This window comes from Gymnoscopelus braueri (genome assembly GCF_963280865.1).
Source record: "Gymnoscopelus braueri genome assembly, chromosome: 11".
NCBI lineage: Eukaryota > Metazoa > Chordata > Actinopteri > Myctophiformes > Myctophidae > Gymnoscopelus > Gymnoscopelus braueri.
Window position 1 is genome coordinate 4,209,229 of NC_137613.1, and position 16,264 is coordinate 4,225,492.

At 41.8% G+C, this 16,264-nt stretch overlaps 2 protein-coding genes across 3 annotated transcripts in view; both read right to left on the minus strand.

The window, feature by feature from the left end:
* The window catches only part of LOC308094995 (uncharacterized protein), a 793,896-nt gene that overhangs the window by 257,685 nt on the left and 519,947 nt on the right, over window positions 1-16,264 (minus strand). The gene's annotated exons all lie outside the window — the stretch shown is intronic.
* Window positions 1-16,264, minus strand: part of LOC308095002 (NACHT, LRR and PYD domains-containing protein 3-like) — a 272,045-nt gene that overhangs the window by 17,071 nt on the left and 238,710 nt on the right. Inside the window, exons 7-9 of one of the 2 annotated variants that reach the window (XM_080441872.1) lie at window positions 6,706-6,819; window positions 4,917-5,030; window positions 3,113-3,211 (exon numbers count right to left, since the gene is read on the minus strand). The exons of the other annotated variant lie outside the window; for it this stretch is intronic. Of the exons in view, the coding sequence (XP_080297998.1) occupies window positions 3,113-3,211; window positions 4,917-5,030; window positions 6,706-6,819 (327 nt within the window). The remainder of the gene's footprint in view (window positions 1-3,112; window positions 3,212-4,916; window positions 5,031-6,705; window positions 6,820-16,264) is intronic. 2 annotated transcript variants of the gene reach the window in all.

Consider the following 16,264-nt stretch of genomic DNA (forward strand, 5'->3'; position numbering starts at 1 on the left):
TGCAGTACATCAGTACATGTACATATTTTCTCACCTCTGTAATTTAATTAATGAATCCTAGGATCCATTCTCTTTTGGACTCCTCTTAGGACATGATTATGTCTCCTACAGACTACAGTACTTTACAGGTCACACTTGGACCATTGATATGCAGGAGTAGGCAGCTTTGGCATTGTAAAAGGTGCGCATGAGGCAGCCAATGTATCACTGCAGTCTATTGTCGTCGGAGCAGAATTATTTTTCCTGGCAAATCGTGCCCAGGAGTTTGAGCAGCTATACGGGCCACGCAGGGCCATGGCCCCACTGGCCCTCATGACGCTACACCGGTGATCTGCGCTGCCAAGTGGGCGCTACGTGGGCGCTAGATGTGAGGCCCGCGCAGCGTGCCGAACTTCTAGTTCATATAATTCATAATCCATGTCTGATATAAGTATATGAGCCTTCTCTGTTTAGAAAGCTTCTGACCCAGAACTTTCTCACCATAGCAGACAAAAAGCTGATCAGTCCGTCTGATCGCTTGTGTCCGCGTGACATAAGTGTCCAAGGCCCTTACCGGGCACAAGTCACTGCAACACCACTCACAAGTGCAAAGGCCCGGTCACATGTCCGGACGACAGAACCCCCGGCAGAAAAAGAGGGATAGGTCGGAGGGTGACACTCATCTTGTGTGCATGAAGCTCACCGACCCCCTTAGAGGAGGCAAAAGCCAATAGGAACGCCACCTTCCAGGAAAAGGTGCTTAAGGGAAATAAAGGCCAAGCACAAAACACACGCCATCCGGTCCGATACGCTGCGTTAGTAGCAGGAGCCTTGGCACTCTGCAACTTATGCACGACTCCATCCAGGAGCCCTAAATCGGACCACCTACGTCTCTCAAGGGCCAGGCCCACAACTGGAGGCGACGTGGGTCTGGATGCCACAGGGTCCCCCAGGCCTGTGAAAGCAGGTTGGGCCTCTGTGGCAGCCGCCACGGTGTTCCCGAGACGAGAGACAGCAACAACCTGAACCAGGGGCGTCTCGGCCAGTATGGAGCTATCAAGAGCAACTGATGGCCCCTCATCATGACCCTGTCCAGCGCTGCATGAATCAGGGGAAACGGGGGAAAAGCATATAGCCTCGCCATCGGCCAATCATGGGCCAGGGCATCGAGGTCCAAGGGCCCTGGGGGGTTCGTTATCGAGAACCAACTGGGGCAGTGAGCGTTGTCCTGAGAGGCGAACAGGTCCACCTGCGCTCTCCCGAACATGCCCCAGGGTTGCTGTACCACTTGAGGATGCAGACAGAGACGTCTCCCTCTTGTGGCCCATCCCTTGAGAGCATGTCCGCTGCCGAGTTCCAGATCCCTGGAAAATGTGCTGCTCGAATAGATGCAAGGTGGGTGTGAGCCCATAGCAAGACTTCCCGCGTCATCTCGTGAAGACGGTGGCACCTCAAACCCCCCTGGTGATTATTATAAGCCACGACAGTAATGTTGTCTGATCGAACCAGGATATGCCGTACTTCCAGATAAGGCAGAAAAAGATGGAGAGCTAAGCAGACCGCCCTGAGCTCCAACACATTGATGTGTGGACCAGACCATGGCGCCATCGGGACAGCGTGAACAAACACTCCCTTGTTACCAGGAGGTGACACAGTCCGCCCCTACCAAAAAAGGACAGAATTTTGTCGACCCTCTCCCGAGAAAAACCTGCTCTCATTTGAGACAAATCTATTGAGATTCCAATAAAGATCACCTCCTTAGAGGGGGTCAAGCGACTCCTCTGGAACTCTGGTGTCCCTGACGACCTGTTCTCTTGATGGAGCACAAACCAAACAATCGTCCAGGTAGTTCAGAACCTGAAGCCCCTGGGAGGACAGAGGCGCCAGAACCCAGTCCATACACTTAGTGAAGGTAGGGGGCGCCAGAGAAAGTCTGAAGTGGAGTGCCTGGTACTCGTAGGCCACTCCCTCGAAAGCAAACCGAAGGTACTTCGTGTGGAGTGGATGGATGGGCACATGAAAATATGCATCCTTCAGATCCAGCGTGGTGAACAATAGGCCCTTGGAGATGGCCTGTAACACACAAGCTGGGGACAGCATCTTGAACCTCAACCGTTTTAAGCGACGGTTGAGGGCACGCAGTTCAGTTTATTTTTCAGCACTTTTGGAAAACAAAATACTTGTCTGTGTTATGTACATCAGCGCATTTAGAACAAGGCATAATCTCAAAAGGCACAGGTTGTGAAGTCCATTTGACATACGGGTGTCCAATATGCCGAAGAAAGGGGACAGGGAGAAGCATAATGCTTATCGAGCCCTACCCCTGGCTCAGTTTGAATAATTAAATGTAATTGTCACAGTGTTTACAGCACATTTCAAGAATGCATAATGAACGTGGTGTTTTTGCACACATACATACAGCATACCCTCCCACACATGTGACCCTCTCTCTCTCTCACGCACAATCATAACTCTCTCTCATGTGAGAGTCAAGATAGCAAAGAGCTATACAGAGCACGAGAGTCACTGTGGAATGGGCGGTGCAGGTCTAGCAGAAAGTATGATTATAATTACAAAAGAAAATATTAATAAATGTAGTAACTTATGACACTAGCTGTGTCATAAATGACACAGGCATATAAATATAAGGCCTTTTTGAACCTTTATTTTCTCTGGACGACGAACAGTTATCCCCTGTGTTTACCAACGGTCTGACGCGCGATCATATTATATATAAATGTTCTGTGGCCAGCTGGGGAGGTGGGAAATACGTGCATTATTGCCTGTATATGGTGCCTGCAGCCTGGCTGCGCGGGTGAAAAACTACCACGACAGCTCACCTCTGAAAACTTAACCCTCTGGGGGCTGGTACATGGATCGTCTTTGTTTACACACACGATCAGACGATGGATCATAATGGATATAACATTTCTGTGACCGGTTGAAAAGGTTATAAAACACAAAAATTGCTGGCACTGGGTGAGTATTATGAATATACTCTGGCAGTCAAAGAGTTAATATTGGGCAGGGAGGCTAAACCATTATAAAATGTTGTCTTGTGCTTTAGTAATTAGCATGATATTGTGTTTTCATATCATAGTGTTGTGTATATTGTATAGGAGGATTCACATACTTTGTGTTTGGAGGTCCAGGTTCATTACTGTAGTTAGGAGGTAGATCTTTAGACCAGTCACTCTTCATAGACATACAGCTGGGTGTTGGAGACTCTGGTCTGTGGTTAGGGTTAGGGTTAGGGTTATACAAATGATTCTACAATTATCATGTGAATGAAAACATCAGTCTGTTGAAGATTCCTTATTGTTACATCCAGTTATACAAATATAAGAGTCAAATATGTGTGTTTCACTTCACAACACTAGAGCAACAAGGGGGAAAAAATAGCTTAAAATATATATGTTTTAAAACTGTACGATAACAGTTGCATAGATAGATATTCCATATGTAGCCCCTAGAGGGAGGCAGAGATAAAGTGATGTCATAAGTGACACAGGTATATAAGGCCTTTCTGAACAGGCAGGTAGCAGATCGACTATAGTGTGTTGTGAGAGGGGGATATTTGTGTGCAACTGCTGACCTGTCAAATGGTATGGCCTGTTTGCTTGTTTCCTTTCCTTTACTTTGTGTTTTACTTTTGTGTATATTAATTTGTTTTACAATTCAAATGTGTGTTATATTGTTATGTCTATACCATTCTTGGTGGTGTTGATATGGTGCAGAGGTGTTGTCTCTCTAGTAAAGTGTAGACATGTAAACTGGAGAAGGCATGTGAGTATATTTTTATGTATGTGCAAAGGTGAACAAAAAGGTTTATCCATTCTCTGTATTACATGTGATTGTTTGTAACATGTGTGTAACCTGCATGTATAGGTGGTGACATTCATGGTACAGCTGAAGTTCATGACGATTGTGGTCGTTGTGGGTCAAGTGACTGCATAAAAGCCTCCTGGTAAAGTAGCTTGTTATCTATGCTTTTAATAATGCAGTTTATTTTGAAAACTTTGAGGGTCATGTTGAGTGAGCAGCTAATGATGACCGTTCCTTTTTCTTTGTAGGTTTTAAGTAGAGGTTACAGGTCAGCTGGCCGGCTGCCACAAGCAAGCATGTTTATGCTCATGGAAGACTTATGGTGAGAAGTAGAGTGTGGAGCTGATTAGTTGATTTGAACATTTATTTGTGTTTATTTGTTAGTTTGGTTTTGTCTAACCATCTCCCCCAGTGTCTCTATTAGATAACACAGCTGTGCTTGAGCTCCTTGTGTTGGGCTGCTATAAAGGTGAGAGGCTTTTGTACATTGATGGGACTGCTGTGTAACCAAGGTGTTTGGCCCTAGTTTGTAGAGATCTGTTATGTTACTCTGTGGATTTGCAGTGTTAACTTTGCCAAGTGTAGGGTGCTGTGTGATTCACCCATAGATTCCCCTCTTTAAGCTGAAGCCAACAAGAGTGAAGCACAGGCCAGTTGGGTCTCAGGTTCACAGTAAACAGGGGATGTTATTATTGTTGTATGTCATTGCTCACTGTGTATTTTAAATGAATTTGGAATAAAACTGAGTTTTATTACAATTCCTTATATATACCAAATAAATATTCGTATTTTTCTATGTTACTTAGTCCTGATTGTTAATCATTATATCAAGGATACACATAGTTTGTTAAACAGAGAGGACATGCACATAGCATGTGTGAATGTCTAGTGCAGCTTCACCACTGAACACCACAATGTGATTTGTACCAATTAATTAACAAACTGCACACATAGTAACTGATACATATTGGTTAATATTGGGCAGGGAGGCTAACCCATTATAAAATGTTGTCTTGTGCTTTAGTAATTAGCATGTAATTAGCATGTACTTAGCATGATATTGTGTTGTCATATCATAGTGTTGTGTATATTGTATAGGAGGATTCACATACTTTGTGTCCGGAGGTCCAGGTTCATTACTGTAGTTAGGAGGTAGATCTTTAGACCAGTCACTCTTCATTGACACACCGCTAGGTGTTGGTGACTCTGGTCTGTGGTGAAGACTTCTGAAATTATACAAATGATTCTACAATTATCATGTGAATGAAAACATCAGTATGTTGAAGATTCCTTATTGTTACATCCAGTTATACAAATATAAGAGTCAATATGTGTGTTTCACTTCAAAACACAAAAGAGATAAATTAGCTTAAAATATATATATTTTTAAACTGTACAATAACAGTTGCATAGATAGATACTCCATATGTAGCCCCTAGAGGGAGGCAGAGATAAAGTTATGTCATAAGTGACACAGGTATATAAGGCCTTTCTGAACAGGCAGGTAGCAGGTCGCCTATAGTGTGTTGTGAGAGGGGGATGTTTGTGTGCAACTGCTGACCTGTCAAATGGTATGCCTGTTTGCTTGTTTCCTTGCTTTTACTTTGTGTTTTACTTTTGTGTATATTAATTTGTTTTACAATTCAAATGTGTGTTATATTGTTATGTCTGTACCATTCTTGGTGGTGTTGATATGGTGCAGAGGTGTTGTCTCTCCAGTAAAGTGTAGACATGTAAATTGGAGAAGGAATGTGAGTATATTTTTATGTATGTGCAAAGGTGAACACAAAGGTTTATCCATTCTCTGTATTACATGTGATTGTGTGTAACATGTGTGTAACCTGCATGTATAGGTGGTGACATTCATGGTACAGCTGAAGTTCATGACGATTGTGGCCGTTGTGGGTCAAGTGACTGCATAAAAGCCTCCTGGTAAAGTAGCTTGTTATCTATGCTTTTAATAATGCAGTTTATTTTGAAAACTTTGAGGGTCATGTTGAGTGAGCAGCTAATGATGACCGTTCCTTTTTCTTTGTAGGTTTTAAGTACAGGTTAAAGGTCAGCTGGCCGGCTGCCGCAAGCGAGCATGTTTATGCTCATGGAAGACTTATGGTGAGAAGTAGAGTGTGGAGCTGATTAGCTGATTTGAGCATTTATTTTTGTTTATTTGTTTGTTTGGTTTTGTCTAACCATCTCCCCCAGTGTCTCTATTAGATAACACAGCTGTGCTTGAGCTCCTTGTGTTGGGCTGCTATAAAGGTGAGAGGCTTTTGTACATTGATGGGACTGCTGTGTAACCAAGGTGTTTGGCCCTAGTTTGTAGAGATCTGTTATGTTACTCTATGGATTTCCAGTGTTAACTTTTCTAAGTGTAGGGTGCTGTGTGATTCACCCATAGATTCCCCTCTTTAAGCTGCAGCCAATAAGAGTGAAGCACAGGCCAGGTGGGTCTCAGGTACACAGCAAACAGGGGATGTTATTAATGTTGTATGTCATTGCTCACTATGTATTTTAAATGAATTTGGAATAAAACAGTTTTATTACAATTCCTTATTTGTACCAAATATATATTCGTATTTGTCTATGTTACTTAGTCCTGACTGTTAATCATTATAGCGGGGTTACACATAGTTTGTTAAACAGAGAGGACATGCACACAAGCATGTGTGAATGTCTACTGCAGCTTCACCACTGAACACCACAATGTGATTTGTACCAATTAATTAACAAACTGCACACATAGTAACTGATACATATTGGTTAATATTGGGCAGGGAGGCTAAACCATTATAAAATGTTGTCTTGTGCTTTAGTAATTAGCATGTAATCAGCATGTACTTAGCATGATATTGTGTTGTCATATCATAGTGTTGTGTATATTGTATAGGAGGATTCACATACTTTGTGTCTGGAGGTCCAGGTTCATTACTGTAGTTAGGAGGTAGATCTTTAGACCAGTCACTCTTCATAGACATACAGCTGGGTGTTGGAGACTCTGGTCTGTGGTGAAGACTTCTGAAATTATACAAATGATTCGACAATTATCATGTGAATGAAAACATCAGTGTCAGGACTACAGTCTGAGTTTTGGGTCTGGGCCTGTCTGTTGGGTGTGACTAATTACAAGTTGTTACCTTGTGTGTTTTCTGCCCTGACTAATTGTCAATCTCTTGTCATTTTAGTGCTGTCACTTCCACTCATCTGCTCACTCCTAGTCAGCCAATCAGGGTGCTCTGTATTTATAGAGCACCTACTCAACCTACTCAACCTACTCAACCTTAGTTGACCAAAGTGCTGTACAAGTAAAAGGAAAGTGATTAGGGGAGAATAGGGTCAAAAGTAACACTTTTTACATTTTCCATAATTCACAGAATACTTGAAATATACTAGTCATCTTTTGTTTTAAGAAACATATATACTGTACCCTAATTACTACCATTTATAAGCTTTCACTAGTAAATACAAGACTAAAATATGATTTTTAATGCAATAAGTCAGAGTCACCCGTGACGGGGGCAATTGTAACAGTGGTTGGGGGCAATTAACACTGTAAAAATAAGTCATATTAACACACTATATCTCAAATAAAAGCACATCACTAAGTAATATGTATTTTGTATAATGTAATATGTTTACTTAAGAATGTTTTATATATATCATTAATTATAATTATTTATTTATTTTACTCAAATTATTATTATTTTCAATTTAGTTTTTTCAAATGTCTATTTTTTTATTGAAATATATTTTTTACTTTGAAATATTTTGAAATTTATGAAATATGTTCATTTACTATCATGAAAGTATGTAATCCCAGACAAAAAATCTGGTTGAATTGAAACACATAAGGATAATATAACAGTGTGGTTTACAAGTAACATATCTCTGCTGTCCGGCAGCTACCAGCTAACTCCAAAATGTTCATTTTTCAGGAAATGACCAAAAACTAAACAAAAGTGTAGTTAAGAGGTTTTGTTCATCATTGATAAGAACAGTTGAATGGACCTCCAAGCTCACAATGAGGTTGGAGGTCAAAAGGGTGGAGCCTGGAGTCAGCTAAAGCAGCTAACTCCACCCCCCTTTGGTGAACTTAGCTGGTTTAGCAGAAAGTTTGAGGATCCAATGGAGTTAGCTGGTTTTGTCAGAAGCGCTTGTTAATACTTGTTAATACGATATTATGTAGGAGGATTGACATACTTTGTATCTGGAGGTCCAGGTTCATCACTCTTCATGGACACAGATGGAGGCTCTGGTCTGTGGATGTGCTGTTTGTCAGTTCCCTCCTCCTCTCTCTCCTCACTATGACTCATCTTTGGTCTTTATTAAACCTGTCAAGATTACAGTCAAAATAAACCAGAAAACATTAAATATTTGCTGCATATGCACAATGTGCGCGTGCGCGCGCACACACACACACACACACACACACACACACACACACACACACACACACAGACAGACAGACAGACAGACAGACACAAACACAGTGTCTATATTCCAGGCAGAAGTGATTTGAAGACATGCTTCCTATATCAACAGTACAGGTTGTGTTTATAATACTTTTCATCATTCAGATTCAGACAAACTTTTAGATATTAAATACCAAGTGGTTCTAGTATAATGTATAAAACACTTCAACAACATTAACTCCTTCACCCCTTTATTCTTAGTAAAACACACCTGGCTATGTACTTGGATCGCTTTTGTCCCTCTACACCAAATCTATTTGCCAAAAATAGCAGATCTACAAGCTCACAATGTGTCACAACACCACACGTTCCCCTCCAGAATAGGGTCTGTGGGGTTCAAGAGTTTAACATTCTTAACACCAGACTAGAGAGATTAATGCTATAGTGTATTGTTTACAATCTCTTATAGTTAGACTTATACTGACAACTTATAAGACAACAGACATAAGTAACAGCGTCTCCACCATACTGTATGTGGCGGCTGCCAATTATAGCAGAGAAAGAGACAGCACAATACTTTGACAGCCTTTTTGCCTCCTTTTTGGGCATCACAAGATGTTGAAACCCTCTAACAACCAGTCTGTAGGTATAATGTCCTAGGCTGTCAAATATAAAAACCAATAGTCTGACCTATAGCCCAGCTCTGAGATGGTATGTTGGAGTGGTTGGTATTTAGTGACCTTGGTCATAAAGGCTTCCTCTAGGCTATAGGGTCAAAGGTGAAGGATATCTCTAATACAGACACTTCTCTGGACTCTTTATAACAACATCTGATGTATGAGCTCAAGCAACTCCCCTGAGGTCACATGACTTACTGTCAGCTGTGGAGGTGACTGCTTTACACTTATAAACTGTGATGTGATTCTAATTACAACACGTTACTTCTAACAACTTAAAAAAACAAAAAAAATAAAGCAGATCCACAAGCTCACAGGGCATCATATTGTGACTTGTTGAGCTCATGCCTCCTTCAATGCATGAGAGCTAGCAAGCTGCTACTTATCACCTGAAAGGGGGGAGTTTCAGCGCGTGGAAGGAACACGTTATTCCAACCAGTTCCTTTCCCCTCCATCAGGCGCCCCGGCTGGCCAGGGGGAGGCAGTATAGAAACCAGGATTACTACATGTTTTTGTGAGGGTTTTAACTACCCTAGGGGACACGGGGAGAACATGCAAACTCCACACAGAAAGGCCCTTTCACCAACCCCACTTAGGGTATGGGCACTGATGACGCGGAGGAGAGAACACGCCCCCCAGTGACTGTCTTCTCTTATGGGGGCCACTGGCACAATCTTTTAGTGATGCCAACCACTCCTACATTTAACCGTGTGTTTGTGTGTCCGTCCGAGCACGGCCTCAACAGCTGCAGCTGATTGCAACACAAACATGCAACCAGTTACACTAATTCAACACAAAACATGCAGACCTAACAAGGCGCACCGTGCACACACACACAAGCCAGCACACGTGCAAGCCAGCACTGCAGACGTGCACACACATTCATAATTAAACATTTTGAACTAAAGCTATGAGCTTGTATATCTGCTATTTTTGAATAGCCAAAGTATAAAATATGGATAAAGGGGTTAAAATGATTGTGACTCTTTATTATTACATTTTGCTGGGGACCCCCCTGGTACCCCCCCAAGAAATGAGCGTCGCGCCTGTCACAGACATGCGCAGAGCAAGTTCTGTCAGGGAACTCAGTGCAGTGAGCATGGCCTACTATTGGACCACATCAGCTCCACCTACACATCCACTCACCACTCACACTCATCTCATTCTCAGACCGCTCTATTTAAGCTGGAAGGTTGCACTTCTCATTCTGCTTGCTTTGCTGCACACACACCATTGCTGCTGCTGCGCTGCTGTTCATTACTGTTGCTAAAATTGCTGCTCAAATGGCTTCTCAAATACGGACTCCACTGAGCAGGCTAATATGCATGAAATGCTCTGCTTTGATACAATCTTGGTGAGACAGAAAGTTGATCTGGCTAGAAGAACTCGCACAGGTAGACCATCTGTAGCCGAGACCAAGGAGCAGCTTTTGTTCTTGTCTTTGGCATTACCGTGGTGCGGTAATTTACACTGAAATCGCAATTGTTTGTTAAGAAAACAAAGTGATCACGTCACCCGGGTGCTGCTTATTTCGAGATGAAACCTTGGCCAGCTGCTGGCTGCTTGACTGCTTCCCTGCTGTTCTTCATGTCGAGACTCCATGTCGAGAATCCAGGTCAATATTCTATTTATTTTATAATCATTCAGTGGTCAGGCTTTAATGCAGAGTATACATGTGCATTCTTTTCATTTATCAAGGCTGTCGAGTCATTTGTGGGCATAAATAAGGCAAGGATTGGAAGTCAGTTCAAGTCCTCTCAAGTATAGAAGAACAGTGTGTTTGGTGTGTTTGGTGCGCGTCTGAAGGACTAGCGCTGTCAAAATCAGTGTTGCCATGTCGGCTTATTATAAGTGACTTGTGTTTGTTTTCTGTTAAATCACTTAAGAAAATTATGTTGACTAAACCAGTCCATGTGAAGGACCCCCAGATTAATCTGTTATTTTGTTGTTAAAACGTTCATAATATTCAAAACAGTTTGCAAATCGTTATCATGGTAAAAGAACATTATGAGGACTTTAGGATGATGATCGAGGGGGAAATTAATAATCAGGGGAATATAGGACCTAACCTAAACCTAACCCTAACCATAACCTTAGTGGGGGAACATAGGTCCGGGGAACATAGGTATGACCCCGTTTGTTAATGGGTAAAATATTATGCCCATGCATGGGTGCAAGGAACCTGATAGGCCTACTATGCCACATTGTCCCAGAGGGACCTTGTCATGTGCTCAGTGCTACAGTCAATGTAGTTCATACTCAACTGTCACAGGTTCTGGAGTAAAGTGGGTGAGGTTATGGCAATGTATACAGGTTAAATACAAGTTTCTTGTGGCTAGTAGTCGCTTCTTTAGGATGTTTCTAGTCTGGCTGATTTCTCTCTCAAAACTTGGCAACACTGTGCAGTCAGTGTTGCAGACTGTGAGCAGAGAGGACCATTACTTAGCGTCACTTTTATGCAGTGCATTGCTCAACTGTTATGTTTCATATAATGTACTGATTAGAAACGGTTAATGCTCAGTCTGGCCGTCATCTTGAGTAGGATAGGGAAGTACAGTTGTGGATGAAGAGCTAGTTGTGCTCTTGTGTTTTCAAACTTGGTATAGTTCATTGACCAATCTTAGTGCGTTCCCTCCGGGCAGTGGGACCGCATTTGGGTTGCCATGTCTGCTTATTATAAAACACAGTTATAAGTAATATAGTAATTTATTTTTATCTTGCTTTAGTGTTGCAGTTGCAGTAGTATGCAGATTTTTCCTGAGTAAAGCAGCATAATGCCAAGTATCCAGTGTAGGAATTAATTATGTTCCAAGTAAGTCTACAGTGGTTAAAAAATGTATAGGCTATATAGTGATTTATTCAGCAGTATCTCAATCTAGGAGAATGCATTTAAAACAATGCTGTAAAGAGAATTATGGTGCACAGGAAACGTTTATATTAAAAGTAGACTATAGTGTGCAGACTGTTCATTTATTGTGGTAATCGATTTAATGTTGCAGCTAGTATGTGCTGATTGGGGGCTATAGCTATTTCCATCTGATGTAGCTACTTTTTCTGGTCATCTTAATTTGCAATGTAGGCTAAATGGCTAATCTTAATTTGCAATGTAGGCTAAATGGCATTGGAGTTGTCAAATCATTTACTCAGTTTCAGTTGCCTCTAAGATGTAGTGGAGGTTGGTAAATATAATAATAATAATAAGTAAATCAATTAAGTAATGGGCTATTATACTGTGTTGGCTGCAGTGCTAGGTCAGATGTAAGCTTTTGATTGCGTTCTAATGTTGCCCCTATGCTCTTGTAAGGCAAAGCTAATTAAGCTATACTTGCTGTAGGGGTGGGATGAGTCAAGGTGGCATTCATGCGCCATCTTTGTGTCAAGAAAGGAAGGTCAGGATAATTAAAGGAAATGGGTCTGATATCAACATGGATATGCGGACTATATACATAAAGGCATGGAATGGGTGCATATAAAAGTGTATAATAGAGCTTATGTCATCACAGAAATGTGATGTGTAATGGTTGCTTCAAATGGTTGCTTCACAAAAACATGAGTCGGTTGAATTTAAAGAGATCAGGAAATGGCTTTATTGCTAACGTTTAATGAAGGCGTGGTGTTGTCAAACATGTTGCTAACACTTCAGCTAAGCAATCATGCTTTGGCTTTTGTTGAATACTTATTAGAGGGGGGGCTAGGGTATGACCTTTACAGGGGCTAGTTTTGAATTGCAGCCTCCTGAAGGTACTCTTTTAGGGCATTTTGAAGGAGAGTAGGGTGTTACAATCCTTCACACCTTTTGGTGGCATAGCAGGAGAACTAATTTAACCCCTCGTTGTGCCAAATGTCGGTTGGCTGTAATCAGTGGAGCTACCTCTGGTGTTGTGACTGTGGGATTCATTTACGAAGTACTTTTGCAGGTACATGGGTAGCTTAACCCATTGCAATCTTCTTAGGCCCATGGCAAGTTGCTGTACTCTGTCCTCAACCCTGAGTCATCCGACCCTAGCAAAGTGAGCAGGGGTTAGATGAGTTGTAGGTGTAAGGCCAATAAGTAGCCTTACCAGTTGTTTTGGGGATGTCTGGAGCTTTGTTTAAGGCCTTAGTGGTGTGATACCATGAGGTCCATGCAAGGTTGAAGTAACTTGGATGAGGGCCGCTGTTAGAGTCCTACAAGTATTCTTACTGATTAGAGAGGGTATTGTATACAGCTAAATACTGCTGTTCTAAAGTGCAAGCTAGTGATTCAGCTAATAAGCTACTTACACTTGCTAACATTACAGCTACAAATCATGTTGGATAATGCTGCTGCTAGTTCTAAAGTGTTAGCTACTGATTCTACTACAAGCTATACTTGCTAACATTACAGATACAAATCATGCTTTGACTAAATGCTGCTGCCAGTTCTAAAAGTGCTAGCCTACGATTCTACTGCTAAGTTACTTACATGTTCTGCTAACATTGCTTCAAGTTATGCTTGCTAAATACTGCTGCTAGTTCTAGTACTACTCATTGTACTGACGGACAAAACTACTAAGCTAACACTGCTGCTACTATTTTATTGTGCTACTAATTCTACTGCAGTCAAGGTACTAATACTATGCTGATTATACTAATGTTCATCATGCTATAGCTAAAATGATGCTACTACATAGCAACATAGAACGTACTTGTCTGTTGACATGACCTTTATCCAGCCACTGTGAATTCTGCACTCTTACTACTTCATTTAATCCCACGCATTGTCTTTCCACTTGACTTAGTTTTGATGCTCACCTTTTCACCATTAAATTAAAACACTAAAAATCTGAGTCTTGGTCAAGGTATGTCTGTGATAATAACAGAAACTAACACTGATCTTTGTCTGTCTCCTCCATGTCTCGTTATCTGCATGCCGTCCATCTGCAATGCCAATGAGAGCTGTTCATGACGGATTCGGGGGAAGCCATGTCTGGTCCTTGGTTCTGCAAACTTCGACTTCTGTGTCAAGGCTGTGGGCTGCCTTCTGATCGCTATACATCTCACTCCTTCAGGATCGGCGCCGCTACCACAGCAGCATCAAAAGTGCCAGCTGCAACGCTCAAAGCTTTGGGCCGGTGGTCCTCTGCAGCTATGAAAGTTATGTTAGGCTAAACACAAAGGACATTCTTCAGGCTCAAACTGATGAGTGAATAATGTTGTAGCTCGCTGCTATTACTGCTAATTACCTTACTACTGCTGTTATGGGTATAATAAATACTCTTAAAGTTGTTGCTGCAATGCTTGCTTAGAGAGAGAAAAAGAAAAAAGAAAAGAAAAAAAGGAAAAAAGGAATGGAAAAAGGAATGGGAAAAGGAAAATGAAAAAGAAAATGAAAATGAAAATGAAAAAGAGAAAATTGCTGCTCCAGGTGGTGCATGGGTACTGATTACTGATTTCTTTATTTAAGAGATAGAATGTCCTTTTCGATTCCTACTCGTGGTGCGGCACCCGTAAGGTGGACATCGCTTTATGACACCGTTTAGGACACCTGAAGTTCAGGATCAGCAGGCGCTCTGCTGAACACATAGATTTTATCACATAATGCTAGTATGGCCAGTGTCTGATCCAAGAGAAGAACACAGCTGTGTTTCTGTCTCCAAGAATGGGGGGATATCGGCATGGTCTTCCTGTATCAGGAGATGGTAGGCGCTCTACTGTACACATAGATTTATCACATAATGCTAGTATGGCCAGTGTCTGATCCAAGAGAAGAACACAGCTGTGTTTCTGTCTCCAAGAATGGAGGGATATCGGCATGGTCTTCCTGTATCAGGAGACGGTAGGCGCTCTACTGTACACATAGCTTAAGGTTGGTGCTGAATGATCTGCTTTTTGGGGGATTCTGACATTGCACAGTTTGCGCTGTTTTGGGGGATTCTGAGTCCCTATGGTTGGGAAATGCGCTTTATCAGAGTACCTAAAAGCAGATCCAATTCATCGCCAAACCATAATAAATATATTGCTCATTTTATATTCAATAAATATATCTTATTCTTCATTATTTGTCTTTTCTATTTATGAGTTGTCCTGACAGAAATGAGCGTCGCGCCTGTCACAGACATGCGCAGAGCAAGTTCTGTCAGGGAACTCAGTGCAGTGAGCATGGCCTACTATTGGACCACATCAGCTCCACCTACACATCCACTCACCACTCACACTCATCTCATTCTCAGACCGCTCTATTTAAGCTGGAAGGTTGCACTTCTCATTCTGCTTGCTTTGCTGCACACACACCATTGCTGCTGCTGCGCTGCTGTTCATTACTGTTGCTAAAATTGCTGCTCACCCTCCACCACCCCATGCTACCACCTGTTGTTTTTGGATCTGCTGTTATGCACGGGGGATTCTGAGTCCCTATGGTTGGGAAATGCGCTTTATCAGAGTACCTAAAAGCAGATCCAATTCATCGCCAAACCATAATAAATATATTGCTCATTTTATATTCAATAAATATATCTTATTCTTCATTATTTGTCTTTTCTATTTATGAGTTGTCCTGACAGAACTAATGTGTTAAGGTATAGGGTCAGATATCATGGTAAGTCAATCTGAGGCAGAGCTGGTACAAAGAGGCAGAGCTGTATACCAAATGAGCATTGCATGCGCACGCACGCGCGCACACGCACACGCACACACACACACACACACACACACACACACACACACACACACACACACACACACACACACACACACACACACACACACACACACACACACACACACACACACACACACAACTAAACAGAGTGATTTGAAGACATGCTTCCTATATCAACAGTACAGACAGTGGGTTGTGTTTATAATACTTTTCATCATTCAGATTCAGGCAAACATTTAGATTAATTTGTTGTATTAATTATTTATTAAATACCAAGTGGTTCTAGTATATGGTATAAAACACTTCAACAACATTAACCCCTTCACCCCTCTGTTCTTAGTAAACACACCTGGCTCTGTCCTTGGACAGCTTTTTTCCCCCTCTACACCAAATCTCTTTGCCAAAAATAGCCGATCTACAAGCTCACAATGCGTCACAATGCCACACGTTCATCCCCAGAATAGGGTGTGTGAGGTTCAAGTGGTTAACATTCTTTACACCAGACTAGAGAGGTTATTACTATAGTGTATTGTTTAAAATCTCTTACCCTGCAATAATCTTTATGCTCTGATCTGACGAGGCAAAACAAAATGTAGTCCAGGCGGTTCAGTTGACAGCGACACCCTTATCTGACAGGGCTACTTTGACCTGCAACCAACCAACCAGACACAGAATGTATTTATGTCCACACAAAGGAGAGCATACAAAGACACAAATATTAAAGGTACGTTAAGGTTACGTTCACAAAATCATGG